Source organism: Octopus bimaculoides, chromosome 4 (genome assembly GCF_001194135.2).
Source record: "Octopus bimaculoides isolate UCB-OBI-ISO-001 chromosome 4, ASM119413v2, whole genome shotgun sequence".
NCBI lineage: Eukaryota > Metazoa > Mollusca > Cephalopoda > Octopoda > Octopodidae > Octopus > Octopus bimaculoides.
Genome location: NC_068984.1, coordinates 102,396,760 through 102,415,632, shown reverse-complemented (window position 1 = coordinate 102,415,632; position 18,873 = coordinate 102,396,760). Strand labels below are relative to the sequence as shown.

The 18,873-nt window shown below is 34.7% G+C and overlaps 1 protein-coding gene across 1 annotated transcript in view; it reads left to right on the top strand.

The window, feature by feature from the left end:
* Positions 1-18,873, top strand: part of LOC106883773 (protein broad-minded) — a 264,423-nt gene that overhangs the window by 13,741 nt on the left and 231,809 nt on the right. The window contains exon 2 of the mRNA XM_052967655.1: positions 1,550-1,754. Coding sequence (XP_052823615.1) covers positions 1,561-1,754 — 194 coding nt within the window. The 5' untranslated portion in view covers positions 1,550-1,560. The remainder of the gene's footprint in view (positions 1-1,549; positions 1,755-18,873) is intronic.

The window sequence follows — 18,873 nt, the reverse complement described above, 5'->3', positions numbered from 1 at the left end:
TATCTACCCTGGTACTATCAACTCGGATAGCTGGTCCCTCTATTGGGTCGACATACGGCAGGTTCTCTTTCTCCCATTCATTCTCTTTATTAAGCAATCTATCGTAGTGGCATCTCCAGACCTCTTTCTTTGCATCCTCATTTAATGCAAGCGTACCATCATCCATGTGAACACATTTCTCTCCTACAACATCACTATTCTCTCTCCTACACTGTCTTGCAACACGAAATACCTCGAGTCTTTGGTCCTCACGGCGCAAAACATTGGCAAATCTTTCCTTATCTGCTTCCCCTCTGGCTAAATAAACCTGTCACCTAGCCTCCCTTCTGGCACATTGGTTCAATATATAAGAAATTGTTATGACTATGATGTTAACTGTATAAATTTATAAATAAACGAATTTCCTTTTCTTAATTAGTCTTTCTTATCTCCCACCTTTTCATGTTCATGAGTATTCATTCTGATGTGAGCACACACACACAAATATTCACATAAATATGCACACAAATATTTTCTTCCTTACATCAATTCATCACTTCCCTTGGTAAAATTTTCCCTTCTTGTTTGTGTATATGTATACTTTTATATATGTATGGGTTTATGTACATAAGTGTAGATATTTGCTAAACTGTCCTTACTCTGTTGTAGCTCTTTAGCACCTTTTAGTGCACAATCGTTTTTAACCCTTTAGTGTTCATATTACTCTGTCAAATAAGTTTATTTATTCTTTGTTTTGAATTAATAATCATGCATTATCTTGTAGCTTTGAGATTTTGAATGATGCAATTGTTTGTTCTTAGAATAAAGATGAAGTAAAGTTACCTTTCTGAGTCATACCAACTCAAGGACCTGTTTCCCTGTTTCATGGCATATATATATTCCCCATCTGGACGGGATGCTGGTCTGTTGCAGGATTGCTCATTTTTGCCAGCTGAGTGGACTGGAGCATTGTGAAATGATATGTTTTAGTCAAGAACACAACGTGTTGCCCAGTCCAGAAATTGAAACCACAACCTAACAATCATGAGTCCAATACCCTAACCACAAAGCCACACACCTTTACTCATTTCTTAGAATGGCATTGTGGGATAAGTGTGACATGCCAGTTCTGGCCAGTTTGAACACAAAACACGTAGACTATTTGGGCTTGATATGACCAGTTTAAATTCTAAAAGGTTAATCTCCATATACATTGCTGTCCCTTTCTCCTACCCTTACCCCTTCAGTTTGTTGCTTTGGTTTTTCAGTTCCTACTAACACTCTTTCATTCTCATTTTCTCTTGTACAATCTCTAAACCTCTTTGATCAGTGCACATACATCCCATAATACACAAGTTTGTAAATCTTATATAACTATACAACTTAAACACTTTCAATTTATGTAACTTCTTACATTTTTTGTTATTATTTAATTTTCTTGTTTTTTTTTACCAATTTTCCCTGTTCTTTTTTCAACTTTTAAATAAAAACAACAATGTTAAAAAAAAAAAAAGCAAGATTGGTATGTTTCAGTGTTATATTCTTTAGAAATGTTGTTAATTTTCAACAGAGTGTGAAGAGATGGCTGCACCAGCTGCAGACGACCGAACTGAATTCTCTAGGATGGAAGAGAAACTTGACAGTTCAGGTGAACTGGTGAAGAGAATCAAACAATTATTCATTTGTTTGGAACCATACATCCATGATGCTAGATCTCTTCAACAAGTTGAAGAAACACTACGGCACCTTGAGGAATATAACGATAACTTCCACAGGTTATGCACAACTTTCTCATTTATTTGATTTCTTTGGAGTTTTTTTTTTTTTAGTGTTTGTTATTATTACTTTTAGATGATTTCCATTTCTTGTTTTATCTAAACTACTTTTGATTTTTTTTGCAGAAAAATATGAAGTTTAAATTCCTCTGTAAATTATTATAATTGCATTTATTTAATTCTTTTTATCATTCTTTAAAATTCAAATTATTAATTAAATGTTAATGATTTTAGAAATAAGTATGTTTAATTAAGTCAGTTTTTTAATGGCTTTTTTGAAAAAAAAATACAACTTGCAAGTAGCTGTGAGTTGTTAACGTTGCCTGTTTAGTTTGACCTTCATCATAATTAATGTTTAGGATTAATAAAATGACAGTAACCTTTACTGAAACTTCAAAACATACATGACATTTCCCTTAGAATTTTTCTTTTTTCTTTATTTTGCTTTCTCATGTCGCTTTAGTATTTCTTTGATTTTTATAATGCGATGGTTACAATTCAGCGAAGAAAGAGAAAACCAAGAAGTGATTAGAGAGCAGAGCATAATGTTAAGAGACCATCCAACTGCTAGACTGAATAAAAGATATAAATAATATGAAAACATTATCAAAAATAAGTTACCAATTTCTATGGCCATAGAATCTGATCTTCAATTAGTTTTCCACTGATACTTTAATCTAAAAGAACATGCTGATACCTCTCACTCTTTTCCATTCTCTCTCTTTCTGCCTTTCTCTCTCTCCTTGAGAATCAGATGGATTAGACACCATAATTTTATTAGGTGCTAATTTATTCAGTGTTGATAACATATTTATTTTATAACCCATCACCAATCAATATCCAATTTAAATTGTGGTTTCAGAGTTTGTAGAAAAAACTTACGAACAAGAAATCCAGTGAATTGACGAAACTTTTAAGAAAAAGAAAATGGGGAAAAGTTTTTTAGTTTTTGGATGTAGAAGAGTAAAAGACCAAGATATCAACTACATCATTACTAGATATTTTCACTTTGTGTTTTCTGATAAATTAACACTGCTACAGATTGTACTAATTTTGTCATTTCTGTTGATACTCTGTGTGAAATGCAGTAACATATCACATTTGATATACACACCTTTTTTATCTTTACCTGTTACTTGTTTCAGTCATTTGACTGAAGCCATGCTGGGGCACTGCCTTGAAGAGTTTTTAGTCAAACAAATTGACCTCACGACTAATTTTTGTTTTTAAAGCCTGGTACTTATTCTATCGGTTGTCAAGCAGTGGTGGGGGACAAACACAGAGACAAAGACAGACACACATAGGTATAGACATATACAGGGTGTCCACAAAGTCTGGGTACATAGAGTAAATAAAATCATAGCATAAACAATTAATTATAAGAAATGATAATTTCTTAAAGTATGTGTTAATCCCCATGTACCCAGACTTTGTGGATACCCTGTATATGTATATATATTGGGTATCCCATAAATAATGCGTTTTTTTTCAATTGTATGAACTAAAAGTTGGAAGCGGAAAGGATAAACTACCTGCATCAACATGCTATAAAAGCAGGTAGAAATTTTACCATGTTCTTATTCTTAATATAAGTTTTGAAGAGTGCAGTTCGATTTTAAGTTATTTTTTCAAAGCTATAATGGCAGTGACAAAGGAGCATATTTGGCATATTTTGCTTTATGAGTTCAATAAAAGCAACAATGCAAGGGATATTAATGCAGTATATGGGGATTGGACAATAAGCGTATGCCAGTGTCAACGGTGGTTCTAGAAATTCTGAGCCATGAACTACAGCCTAGAAAACAAGCCTCACCCTGGAAGATCTGTAGAGCTTAACGAGAATGTCCTGCAAACCCTGGTGGAACAAAATCCCATCGTAACTGTTGAGGAACTAGCAGAGAAACTTGGTCATTCAACCATTCATCAACATCTGTGTGCCATTGGAAAAGTCAGCAGATTGAATCAGTGGGTTTCTCACAAACTTTCTGAGTCTAATCATGCACAGAGATTGAATGTGTACTCTTCTTTGCTGTCATGTCTCACGAATGAATCCGTTTTGGACCAAATAGTGACTGGTGATGAGAAATGTGTTCTCTATAAAAATGTCAAGCATTAAAGACAGTGTGTAGGGAAAGTCTTTACCCACATAAGGTGTTGTTATCTGTTTGGTGGCTTTAGTCCACTTTGAACTTTTAAATCCAAACCAAAGGTAACAGATGAGATCTACTGAGAGCAGATTAACTTAGTGCTAGAAGAAAAACGACCGTCTTTGGTTTCAATATGAAAGGTGTTCTTCCATCAGGATAATGCTCGGCTACATGCAGTGAAGATGACATTCCAAAGGCTGGAGTGGTTTGAATGGGAAACAATGCCCTACCCACCATATTCGTTGAACATTGCCCCATCTGATTATCATTTATTCCACAGTCTTCAAAATCATTTGGACGAAAAAATATGAATTCTGTAGATGAGGTCAGAAAAGTACTGGAAGAGTATTTTTCATCACAGACATGTGAATTTTGGAAGAGGGGCCTTGCAAGTCTACCAGATTGATGGAAGAGCATTGTAGCAAATGAAGGAGAGTATATTTTAGATTAAAACAGAATTTTGTTCATCTTAATTTTGAAAAATAAAAGAAGTATAAAAACAAACCACATTACTTATGGGATGACCCAATATATATATATATATATATATATATACACACACACACACACACACACAATGGGCTTCTTTTAGCTTCCATCTACCAAATCCACTCACCAGGTTTTGGTTGACCTGAGCTTATAGTAGAAGACACTTGCCCAAGATACCACACTGTGGGACTGAACCCGGGACCATGTGGCTGGGAAGCAAGCTTCTTACCACACAGCCACACTTGCACACTATATGTACAGAGAGAGACATACTGTTTTTTTATTTCTTTTATATGGTTGTTTTATTTTTTATTTATTTTTTGGTTGTGGGTGGGTGTCTTTTTGTTTCAAGAGAATAATAAAGACATGCAGTACCCCTTTACAAAACAGTACAAACATTTTTCTTTATCCTGTTATTGTTTGATAACCAGAGTGTAGCCATATATGCTGGTGTGCAGGATTAAACTTCCATTATCTTTTCCAAGTCTCTCCCTTGTTTATATACCTTTTGTTAGTGATTATCTCATTTGTTACAGAATGTATGGAGATATAGGATATATTTGCAACGGTAACCTCGTTCTTACATATGAATCGTCCATTGTATTCCACAACACCCTTTGTAACTAAATTAGCTTTTATGTTTATTTTTATGTCTTTTCTTTGATATGTATTTCATATCTACCTGATTGATCTGTAAATTTAGTAATGCTACACTGACCAAACTAATAATGCCATCTGATTCAATAGAAACTTCTATTTTTGTCTCTATTCAAATGAAGCATGTTAATACCAATGATTCCACTGTTCATACAAAGCTTTCATTGTCTTCTTAGTGTTCTTATAGTGTCTATATTTCATTGTACTGCTGCTCTCCAGTGAGCTGTAGCTGATCATGTTGCTTGTGTTTCTGTTCTATTTTCTCCACTGGTCTTAAAAAAAAAAAAAAAAAAAAAAAAAAAAAAAAAACAGAAAGAAAGACACCCCTTATCCTCTGATTATTCCAAGTGATATCAGACTAACCGAAAACACTTGGTTTCATTTAACCTTATAAATAAACCATGCCCTGAAATGAAATTTGTTCTTAGATCTTGCATTATGTTTGCTTGCTTTGGTAAATGCTAGTATTTACCTAGCAATCAAAGATAACACACATAAGTAGCATCTAGAAATCTAAATATAAACTGTTTGCTGTATTCTTCCATTATTGTAAGATTATAAAAACAATACCAACAAAAACAAAGGTCATTATTTTCAACTTTCTTAAACACAGTTTCTTTTGGCTGTTGTATTTATTTACCTTGAGTGTTTTTCTAAAAAGATTCAGTTAAAGATAGCATTCATCCTCATCGTTTTAAATAGCAGCCAAATATCCTTCACACCACCACTGTATCTTGATAAGGAGGGATGGTCACTGCTGGAATGCTGTTGATGATAGGTCTGCTGGGTCAAGGTTGGTCAAGTGGTAAACAACAACAAAAATAAGCTCAAATCAGATAATTTCTGGTGTATTAATTGTAAATGCTGCTACAGATTTTATTATCAACCACATAAAGATCTTAGCTGTTAGCTCCTAGTTTCTACCCTGTTTTCTTTGTTTATTTCTACCAGTGATATCTTGTATTGTCATCTCATAACACATCTTCACTCAGGATTGATGATTAATAAAATTTACATGTATTGGAATTATAGGCATTACATTGCTACCAAAATATATTCAAAGTACAAGACTCATCATAATCATCATCATCATCATCACTTTACATGCATTTTCCATGTTGGCATGGCTTGGATGATGTTTTTCAATGTAGGCATGACAATGGATTCGGCCACATTATCTTCATGTAGCATCTGCTTTTCATGCTGGCATGGGTTAGACAGTTTGATTGAAATTGGTAAGCTGGAGAGCTACACCAGGTTCCAAAATGATTTGGCATGGTTTCTACTGCTGAATGTCCTTCCTAATGCCAACCACTCCAAGAGTGTAATATGTGCCTCTAGCACAAGTGCCATTTACACGCACCAGCATCAGCCATAACTACATGGGTTCTATTTTTCTTTTACTTGTCTGATATCCATAAAATAATAACCAGTAATGTACTGGGATTAATTCAGTCCAATATATTTTTCTACCAACAGAGTCTTGTGTTTAGACTAAAAAAAAAAAAAAAAATTAGAATATTTCACAATTGATAAACATGTATGGCTTTAACCCTTTAGCATTTAAGCCAGCCATATTTAGCCCAAATATCCTGTTTTATGTTGAAACTGGCCAGATCCAACCTCTCACACCTACCCTACAATGCCATTCTAAAAATAAACAAGGCGCAGGAGTGGCTGTGTAGTAAGTAGCTTGCTTAGCAACCACATGGTTCCGGGTTCAGTCCCACTGCGTGGCACTTTGGGCAAGTGTCTTCTACTATAGCCTCGGGCCGACCAAAGCCTTGTGAGTGGATTTGGTAGACGGAAACTGAAAGAAGCTCGTCATATATATGTATATGTACATATATACATATATGTGTTTGTGTGTCTGTGTTTGTCCCCCCCAACATTGCTTGACAACCCATGGTGGTGTGTTTACATCCCCGTAACTTAGTGGTTTGGCAAAAGAGACCAATAGAATAAGTACTAGGCTTCCAAAGAATAAGTCCTGGGGTCGAATTGCTCGACTAAAGGTGGTGCTCCAGCATGGCTGCAGTCAAATGACTGAAACAAGTAAAAGAGTAAAAAAGAGTAAAAGAGTAATCACCTTTTCAAAATCTTGAAGCTACAAGATACTACATTATTAATTTTTAAAAATGTGGATGAATAAAGATTACATTTGATAAATTAATCTGAATACTAAAGGGTTAAAACAGCTCAAAAGTGGAACAAATTGCAATGTCATGAGGAAGAGAAAATATGATATGTGGTGTTTCTGGTAAAGAGAGTAGTTTTCTGATGTTACTGAATAAATAAATTAGGAGAGATGACTGAGAGAGAGAGCAAGAGAAGGGAGGAAGTACTGAAGAATAAGGGAGAAGGAGGTGACACAGTGAATACTGCAGATAAATAATGAATAAACATGAATTCCAGATTATCATCATCAACATTAAACATCCATTTCCATGCTGGTACAGTTTGGATGGATTGTCAGGTACTGGCAAGGCTACGAGTCATACCAGGTTCCATAGTCTGTCCTGGCATGGTTTCTACAGCTAGATGCCCTTCCCAATACCAACCACTTTGCAGAGTGTACTGGATGTTTTTTTACATGGCACCAGCTCCCACACCAATGCTTTTTATGTGGCACTTTAGTTTTAAGATTTAAATTCTGTTGTGGTGGGCAGGTCTTCTTGAGAACAGCAATGTGCCACATATCTCGGTCCTCTGTCATCTCCTTTGTAAGGTTTAATGTTTTGAGATTGGCCTTCAGTACTTCATCCTGGGTCTCCACAAGTTTCTCTGGTATTTATGTGTGAACTCATACAATATTTTACACTCCAAGCTCTACTTTGTACCAGGAAATGGCTACATAACTGTGACATCAAATAGAATGAAGAATCTATAAAATATTTAAGCTAGAAATATATTGGAATAGGTTCCTGTTACTTTCGCCAATCTTATAGAAGGATTGATCACAACATCACAACCTAACGTAACATTTAATTCTACAGATTTGCTTGCAAATGGATAGTGTACCTACTACATGGTTCCTCTCACCATTGCAGGTTCTCTTGGGACTCACACCAGGGTGTTGCATAATGTAGGTTGGGGTTAACTCAAGAGGAAGCCTCAGGAATCCACTGTTTCCCCAAAGCAGACCTGCACATATGTTGCAAGTTTCAACCTATTAGATGCAGCTGCAATGTGAGCCATGTTAGGTGTGGTGGAGTAGGATAACTTGATTGTATTTCTATTTAAAATGATTGGTACTTATACTGCAAGGGAAAGGTTTCCTTGAGTATCTGAAGAAAGATCCTGAGGACATTGGTTTTCACTCTAGACGGAAAGGGTAGGCCATACCCAATTACTTGTTTCCTCTTTTCCCTCCAAAGGCATGATAAGGGGTTCCCAGTTTCATGTCCATATGGCCTTATTCATGATTCTGGGTCAAGCTCTGAATGGACCTAGAGGTGTGACCCATCTCCTCAGTCTTCCTATGATTCATTTACCTAAGTAGTTGACATTAGGAAGGACGTCCAGCTGCAGAAACCATGCCAAAACTAATGTAGTCCTCTAACTTGCTAGATCTTATGGAGCCATCCAACCTATGCCAGCCTGGAGAGTAGACATTAAATGATAATGATGATGAAAGATAGGAGATGGAGATAGTACTCATCAATACATGTGAGTATATTTTATACACACGAGCAGGCATAAGATTGCACTTGTGGGTTTAGGCACAGTCCCACTACATGGCACCTACTATAGATTTGGTCCAAACAAAGCCTTGTGAGTAGATTTAGTAGGCAGAAACTGAAAAGAAGTCCATTGTAGATATTTCTCTGTGTGTGTGTGTGTCTGTATGCATGCATGTCTGTGTGTTTGATTACATCTGTGCTCATTTGGAAGTCACTGTTTTTGACATTTCTCTTGTCAAAATGGGATTTTTGTAAATTTTTGACAGTAGCAGACTGATCTAAGCAGAAATTTAGCGTTTTTCTAATAAAAATGTATAGCAAAATTTTAGGTCCCAGACATTTTCAATTTCCACTATATTTTATTTTCACTCCACCCTAACACACATGTATGTGTGTGTGGGTATATAGATTGTATAGATTGGAGTGAAAATAAAATATTGTGGAAGTTGAAAATGCCTGGGACCTAAAATTTTGCTATATAATTATTACTAGAAAAACGCTAAATTTTCACTTAGATCAGTCAAGGGCATTTACTCCTTCAACCAACCCTTCCTCTTCCCAAGCTCTGTATTGTAAAATATTTACAAACATCCCCCATTTTCAGAGTTTAGGGGGCTTGAGGGAGTAAATGCCCTTGATTGATCTCAGCAAAAATTTAGCATTTTTCTAGTGATCAAATATAGCAACATTTTAGCCCTCAAACATTTTCAATTTCCACAATTTTTTTTATTTTCACTCCACCATAATATACAGCTCACCATCATCGTTCTACATTCATGTTCCATGTTGGCATGGTTTGATTTGATAGTATGTGATGGGTTATATCTTGCTCCACATTTCAGTTTTGGCATGGTTTCTATGACTACATGCCCTTCATAACACCAACTATTTTTGTATAGTGTACTGGGGGCTGTTTACATGGCACCATCACTAGTTATGTTGCTTTGTAACTCACAAGATTAAAGAGCTCTTACTGCATAAAGAGAGAGAAAGATGAATTTTGGTGAGGTGTTGAGAGAAGTTGAATGGGAGGAATAGATTTATTATTGTGAGAGGGTAGTACTGGAGAGAGTAACAGATGGGTTTATGTTGGGGGAATAATGGATGGCAAAATTAATGTCAAGAATAATTGAGAAAAAGTGAAAGACTGTTAAGGGTGATGGAGTGGATTGAGTAGTGAGGAATCCAGTGCTGTCCTACATTATAAGGGTGAATGTAGATGAGGAGGTTGTGTGCATTATAAAAATATAGGGCTTCCATGTGTCTGATGAAGTCATAGATCTGCACCAAGAAAGTTTTCCTCCATCCAAGTGCAGACTTGTACAAGATTCTTTATGGAAGTCCAGCATATACCTCTTTGCCATGCCACCATTGTAATCCAAAGGAAGGGCTAGGACCAATAGTTTGACGTCAGTGTCATCACAGTTCACTACACCACAAAGATTCAGTGCAGATACACCAAGGCATCCCATCCTATTCTCTTTAACAGTTTCACCAAATCTGTAACCCTGAGTCAGTATTTAATAAATCATCCACCTATCCATACATTCAATGAAATAATCTTACACAACAAGATAGAAATCATTACAAATCAATATATCATCCACCCTAACACCATTTACTGCAAAGATTACCTGATTTCAGTAAATGTGTTGTAGATATTAAATGTTTGAATGTAAACAGATGGCTACCTTAATGTTGCATCTCTTTAAGTCAGGTGTTTCTTTGTCTGTTAATGTTCCTTGACTGATGTATTACAATTCACAGCATAATATCGTTTAAAATAAATATTTTATCTAAAACGCACTTAATATTACTTTCCTACAGTTTTAAATAATTCTTTATGTTTTTGATGTTTCTCTATTTTAATACTCTTCATACAAATTTCCTTTCTTTAAATATTTAATAATTACAATTATTTCATCTTCTGTTTCCTGTATTTACAGTTGTCATAAGTTCATATATGTGTGTGTGTGAGGGTGCCTGTGTGTGTTTGAGAAAGAGCTTGCTAAAAAGATACATATTTGTGTTGGTATGTATATAGTATATATGCTATATGTATACACATAGAGAGAAAACACATGGATAAATAATATCCTATATTTAGGTGGGGTTCATAACAATCAGTATATATACTCACATATACACATTTATGTGTGTGTATACCGTTATGAGAGAGAAAAAGAGTGTTACATCCTTTCAGTTTATATAATGTATTATATGCTATTGCAATACATCACACTTTGTATTTGCTTTCATACTTAATCACCATCTTCCAATTTGTTGTAGAGTTAAAATATGCAAATTTCATTTGTATATGATGTTGTTTTCATTATAAATTCATTCTTTAATGAAACCAGACAATTTTTCTTTTATTTTTTTCATCTTCAAAACATGGAACTCAGTTAGGCTTGTATGAATACATTTTGATAACACAGTGGCATACACATACATAGTCACGTACACATACAGGAGCTCATGCAAATGTCACAAACTAAATGATGATCTTCTCTATAGTCATTGCTAGAAATAACAGCAAATTCTCCTTCAAATTACACCCTGACAGCTAATGAAAGAAAAGGAAGGACATAATGGATAAAGTAGCCTGAGATACATATCTGAAAAGTTGGGATGATCATAGTTGGAATGCCTTTCATAGTCAGCTCTCATCAAGTAGCCCTACTAAGTTCCAAACAACAGCAAGAGGTAAACTTCTAGGACACTATTAATAGCTAACTGGTTTGGATGTTATTTGACTAGTATTTAGAGGCCAAAGATAGATATTTCTTCAACTTTACTTTGCATGTAGATAATCTCACTCAGATTAAATAATCTCAGTCAGAAACATACATATCAAACTATCTATATTAGATAAATGATACACATGCAACACAGAGCAAGTTATTGAAATATCCATGAAATATCCATGAAATTATATGATAAAATATGGGACTGTGAGCCAAATGATATGATCAGCTTTTCTAATAGATTTAGGCATGGCTGTGTGTTAAGAAGGTTGCTTCCCAACCACATGGTTCTGGATTCAGTCTCACTGCATGGTACTTTGGGCAAGTATCTTCTACTATAGCCTTGGGCTAACCAAGGCCTTATGAGCAGATTTGGTTGACAGAAACTGAAAGAAGCCTGTTGTATGTGTGTGTCTTTGTGTCTGCATTTGTTATCCATCACTGCTTGACAACTGGTGTTGGTTTATTTAAGTCCTTGTAACTTTGCAGTTCAGCAAAAGGAGACTGATAGAATAAGTACCTGGCTTTAAAAAAAAAAGTATTGGGGTCGATTCATTCGACTAAAAAGTTCTTCAGTGCACTGCCCCAACATGGTCGCAGTCTAATGTTTGAAACAGATAAAAGACAAAAGATACCAGTGCTAGGTCAGGTATGGAGGCATGTGCCATTGCAGCACATTGCTCAGGTCATCTTGGGCAATCTCCAAGCAGTGTCCTAGTCAGTTCCCATCTCCACAAGATACTTCCTCATCCACCATGACCATGAGACTTGGTCAACCAACACGAGCGATCAACAAGTGGTCACTCCACCAGATCGTCAGAGAAGAGAACACAGTATGCAGGATCTGACTCTGAAAATCAAGCAACACGACCAATACCAGTTCACTTAAATTTTAAACCAATGCAGTTTGAACTACTAAGAAATAAGGGCAATTTGTACTACTACGAAATAGGAGCAGTTTATACTACAAAGAAAATTGATCCCAAAAGGTTTACTGAATGGTAAAATTAGCAGTAAAAGACCTACAGGGAAAATGTAATTCAGTATTCATATTAGTGACTCAGCACAACTTTCCATTAAATGCCAAAAGCAATTTTCCCTTCAGTACAATGTCCATTAATCTACAACACAATGACCATTAATAAACCTTAATGACATTCATTTTACAAAGTTCTTATTTTGATCAGAACTAGCAATTGTGGATGTTCAATTTTATGTTGTACTTACAAGAACAGAGGATTATATGAATTTAATTGATAAAATATTTGGTGCTGCAACACTGAGAATGTTGCATGTACAAGTCTCAATGTTTATATTTATACATCATATTTTAGTTCAATCAAATCATGAACAGAGAAATTAAGATTTTAAAACCTTCCTCTTATGTTAAGTTTCTTCAAGTTAGTAAGACGATGATGATGATGTAAGGTTTTTAACACTTTAGCATTCAGATTTCTTAGTCAAATGTAATGCTTGTTTATTTATATTGTTTTGAATTAATCATGCATTATCTTGTAGCTTCAAGATTTCAGTAGTGTATTTGTATATTTTTGGAATGACATTATAGGGTAGGTGTGAGGGGTTGGATCTGGTCAGTTTTAGCATAAAACACTTAGAATATTTGAGCTGGTAATGGCCTGTTTAAATACTAAAGGGTTGAACAGTAAAGGGGGATAAGTCGATATGGTACTTTATTGTAAGTTGTTCAAAACCTGAATAAAATATATCAGCACATCGTTACAAATATCATTAGAAATAGGTATATCCTTATAGATAGCATTGCATGTAGATATATCGTTATATATGTCACTACAAATTAGTATATTATTACATATATCATGATAAATAGATATATGGTGATAATTTACAAAAAAAAAAAAAACAGACGAAGACAGGTGTGTAAACAACAAACAGATGTATTAGTTTAATGCTCGGGAAGTGAGAAGTCTTTTACGTTTTGAGCCTACGCTCTTCAACAGAAAGGAACACAGACATAAACAAGGAGAGAAAATAGAAAAAGGTTTAGTGGCTCACTACAAATAAGTATATCATCACAAATATCTTTACGCATATTACTGTAAATAGGTATATCATTACATATATCATTGCTAACATGTATATCATTATAATACCACTACAAATTGGTATATCACTATAAATATCACCATATATATTTATGTATATCATTACAAATAGATGTAAATGCTGAAACAGATTCCTTTTTTCTGTGTATTTGTTAAAGAAGTGGTTTATATCTCAATATTTTTCTTATACCAAGCATGCCAATGAAATGGAATGATGGGAAGTCAAGTTAGTTTATGTGGGTTATCAGAACTATGAGGCTTCACTAACATTTTGAACATTAACAATAAGTAACTTGAAGATGATTGAGTTCTATCAATTTTTGAGAAGACGACAAAATATTTAGTGGAATATGAGACTAAGTGATATTTATAATACAGAAAGGCAATTTTTGTTAGTAAAGCTGTAGCAGTGTTTAGAGAAGTTTATCTAACATACTATTTGACTACCAGGAAAATATAATTATACACAAAATTTTACTATCTGTTTTAAAATTTAATGGTGTTTACTAATAAAATTCTATAACATATTTTTGTTTTATATCTATATATATATATATATATATATATATATCTGTAATATGTGACAATTATTTGGTTGCCATAATAAAACTCTGAGTTTCGGATGTCGGGGAGGAAATCTGCTCCGGCATCTCGTCAGTTAGTCTTAATAACTAACGAGGTGCCGGAGCAGATTTCCACCCCGACATCCGAAACTCTAAGTTTTATTATGGCAACCGAATAATTGTCACATATTATATTACAGATAAATTCCTCTGTTTACATAATATTGAGGTCTCATTCATTCTTTTGTTGTCTTACTATTACTATTAATATATATATATATATAAAAGTTGAGAATACACTAGGATTGGCTTAGAATTTTATTTAAAGACTTAACCAGTTTCGCAGATATCTTTGATTTTCAAAAGTTGAGCTAGAAAGACATGGACCATGCTGGAACTGTCTTGCATCTGATTGGAGTTCAAAAATTCTCTTGTTTTTATAGAGAGAATATAGCTCAAACTAGTGAGGAACTTTTGTAAGTTCCCTGTTATGTCCATTCTTTAATGTCTACATTTCTACCCATGTGGAATAAAATAGTCTCATAAAGCGAGATTTATATATCTTAATTTGCAGAGGAATTTGTAGTGGGTAGTTTAGCTTAATCGGTCAAAGCATCATGACATGTAATCACGGGGATGTGAGTTCGGGTCCACAGCTAGCCACCTACACTTTTCTCTGCAAAATAGGGGTAGTTTATCCTGTTCAGGCTATATTATTAGCATTATTCTGCGATTGAGAATTTAAAATCACTTCTTTAACTCTGTTTTATTTTATATATACATATATATCATCATCATCATCATCATCGTTTAACGTCCGCTTTCCATGCTAGCATGGGTTGGACGATTTGACTGAGGACTGGTGAAACCGGATGGCAACACCAGGCTCCAATCTAATTTGGCAGAGTTTCTACAGCTGGATGCCCTTCCTAACGCCAACCACTCAGAGAGTGTAGTGGGTGCTTTTACGTGTCACCCGCACGAAAACAGCCACGCTCAAAATGGTGTCTTTTATGTGCCACCCGCACAAGAGCCAGTCCAGGGGCACTGGCAACGATCTCACTCGAAAATATATATATATATATATATATATAAGCTTCAAAACAAATCAAACTCAACAGACACTAGATAAAGAACCTAGTGTTGAAATGCTAGACAAAGTACTGAGCCATCAGTACTCAAAGCTACGACTCTGTGTAATATGTTGCTACCTCAGTTTTCCTACAAATGACACAAGATCTGCAGAAGTTTGAACTAAATATCTGTAACATTGATCTCATTACAAAGACAATAGGCACTGACCATCACCCACTTCACTAATTAACTAAAAACAAACAAACAAACAAAAAATGATTTGAAAGGAAGCTGTTATTAAACAATTGATAATAATCGGGAATATTTGATATATCAGTTGAGTTACAATGAATAGAATCATTGCTAGATGAATTATAAATCTCACATAATATGCATTATTGTCTTTTGCTCTTTTGGGAATTATAAAATTAATGTTAGTATAACTCATATAAGATTATTTATCTAATTAACAAAACAGCAATTATTTGATACTATTTGCCACAGACAACCAAGTTTTCATCAGGAAAACAAGAGCTAATCTTCAAGAAGTAGACAATAGGGCTTATTGTAGATATTTTCTTTGACCATTTGTCTCAATAATATTTTAATATGGTTGAAATAGTATTTCAAATATGCATTGATATAGTGTTGGAATTAGAGAAGATTATGATTGCAGAATTTTTTAATCCTTTTTTATTACCAACCCATCTGAGATCACTTCTGGTTCTATGATACAAATTTCTTGTTTTAAAATGATCTAAATTAAATTCTTCAGCAGGTGTGGCTATGTGGTAAGAAGCTTCCTCCCAACCACATGGTTCTGGGTTCAGTGTGACATCTTGGCCAAATATCTTCTACTATAGCCTCGGGCCAACCAAAGCCGTGTGAGTGGATTTGGTAGATGGAAACTGAAAGAAGCCCATCACACACACACACACATATATATATATATATATATGTGTGTGTGTGTGTGTCTTTGTGTCTGTCTGTCTCCCACTACTACCACTTGACAACTGGTGATGGTGTTTTTACATCCCCATAACTTAGCAATTCAGCAAGAGAGGCTGATAGAATAGGTACCAGGCATTCAACTAAATATTCTTCAAAGCGGTGCCTCAGCATAGCCACAGTCTAATGACAAAAACAAGTAAAAGATAAAATGTAAACTTCCATGTTAATTTGTTTCATTCACCAGCTTAACAGTGATAAAGTTATTTTAATAAATTCTTCATTATTTTCAAAATTAATTGAAACAAAAGGTAGTTCATGCCAACAGAAATATGGTAAGAAGAGAGTTAAATGAGATCTGATCTCATCTTTAAATGACATCAGGTTCACTAAGGTCTTCCAGCTGTTGGTTCAGCTGTCCTAATTGTAAATATATACCATCAATATATACCACCAGCTCATTGTTGTATGCAATATCTTTTATATCTTACTTTTTATCTTGTATCAGTCATTAGACTGTGGTCATACTGGAGCACTACCATGGAGAATTTTTAGTCGAATGAATCGACCCTGGTACTTTTTTTTTTAAGCCTGGTATTTATTCTGTCAGTCTCTTTTACTGAACTGCTAAGTTACATGGATTTAAACACACCAGCATCAGTTGTCAAGCAGTGACAGAAAATAAACACAAACACACACATACATGGAGATATACATATACATGATGGGCTTCTTTCAGTTTCCATCTATCAAATCCACTCACAAGGCTTTGGTCAGCCTGAGGCTATATTCTTACCACACAGCCATGTCTAGTAGTAGGATAATATTAAATAAGTGACTTGTTAGACTTCTAGAGCTAACTTCAAAATTTTCTTGTGTTTAGGGTTATGATTGAAGTGCTGACATCATGACCTTCTTTCAGACAGTTTTATTAGTGCCCTACCAAAATTGACTCAATATTTATGAATCTAGAAAGGATATCTTTCAGGCCAGTAGATATTACATGTCAATATTATCCCAGTTTCATAAGGTGGTGAGCTGCCAAAATCATTAGCACCTGGGTTAAATGCTTAGCAGCATTTTACCCATTCCTACATTCTGAGTTCAAATTGCCATTCATCCCTTTCAGGTCAATAAAATGAGTCCCAGTTGAACATTGGGGCTGATGTAATCTACTTAATTCCTTCTCCAAAATTGCTGGCCTTGTTCCAAAATTTGAAACCAATATTATCCCAGTTTCACATCTTTTGTTCAGTGCTATTAAGAACAGAACTAACCAAAGATAACAAGTTTGTTACCTTTAGCAAGAAATACTAAACACAGCCAAGTACTGTGCCTTTGCTTGATGGTAATTGAATATGACTTGTTAAAGTGAATAGGTATACATTATTTGGAGGTTGTCTTCTCCTACAGACTCTTCCTTACAATTACTCAAGTTCTATATCAGGTGGAAAATGAAGGATACAGATATGGTCTAAGATTACTTTAAGTAACAATGGGAGAATAGTTGGCTTGGCTAGGATGAAGAAACAAGCTTTTTATCCCAAAATGAAGCAAAGAATCCATTATCATTAGTTGAGGTGTTACTTTTGTTTTACTTTTATTTCTAAATATACTCTACTCTTTTACTTGTTTCAGTCATTTGACTGCGGCCATCTGGTGCACTGCCTTTATAGTTGAGCAAATCGACCCCAGAGCTTATTCTTTGTAAGCCTAGTACTTATTCTATCAGTCTCTTTTGCTGAACCACTAAATTACAGGAACGTAAACACACCAGCATTGGTTGTCAAGCGATGCTGGGGGGGACAAACAGACACACAAACATATACACACACATACATATGCATATACAAATCCGTCTACCAAATCCACTCACAAGGCTTTGGTCGGCCCGAGGCTATAGTAGAAGACACTTGCCCAAGGTACCATGCAGTAGGACTGAACCCAGGACCATATGGTTGGTAAGCAAGCTACTTACCACACAGCCACTCCTGCACCTATATATAAACATTATATAAACATCCAATAGAAGAAGCCAAGCCAAATCAGATTGGAACCTGGTACAGCTCTCCTGCTTGTCACTCTGGTTATACCAGCATGGAGAACAGACAATAAAGGATGATGATGATGGTATTGTAGATTTCAGGTAGACATAGTGGAACGAATAGAATAAGTGTCAATTGTTGAGTTCACAATTTGGTTTTAATTACTGGTTATAATTGCTGGTTCATTTGTATCACTGATTCTCTGGAGCATTAAAAAACTAAATCATGATCATCACACAATCTTGTTTCTTCTATATTAATGATAGGTGGTTTTGTTCGACTATGAGAAATCAATATTATCAGAACCGTTTATTTTTTTTTACTTCATTTTATTATGTAACAACATACATGTATTTTATTTAAGTTTATTATAAATATTATTTTTCTCGCTGTTTATGCCTTTATGCCAAATAAAGAAATCAGTTAAATGTTATTGATGTTCTTGTGTATAGGTAAGATAAGTGAAACAAATAAAGTAATGGTTTTTTTAATTCAAATTCCTGTCTTTCTTCTGTAATACTAAGTCCCACACCTCTCATGTTTTAAATTAATGACTGTTAATAACTAAAATGAAAGTTTTATAGACAAAACTAACTGATCAAATATTGTGATTGCTCACTGGTGTGGCATCATTTGGCAAATAAAAGTGCCAAATTATTTCCCCGGAAGTGGATGGTTTTGA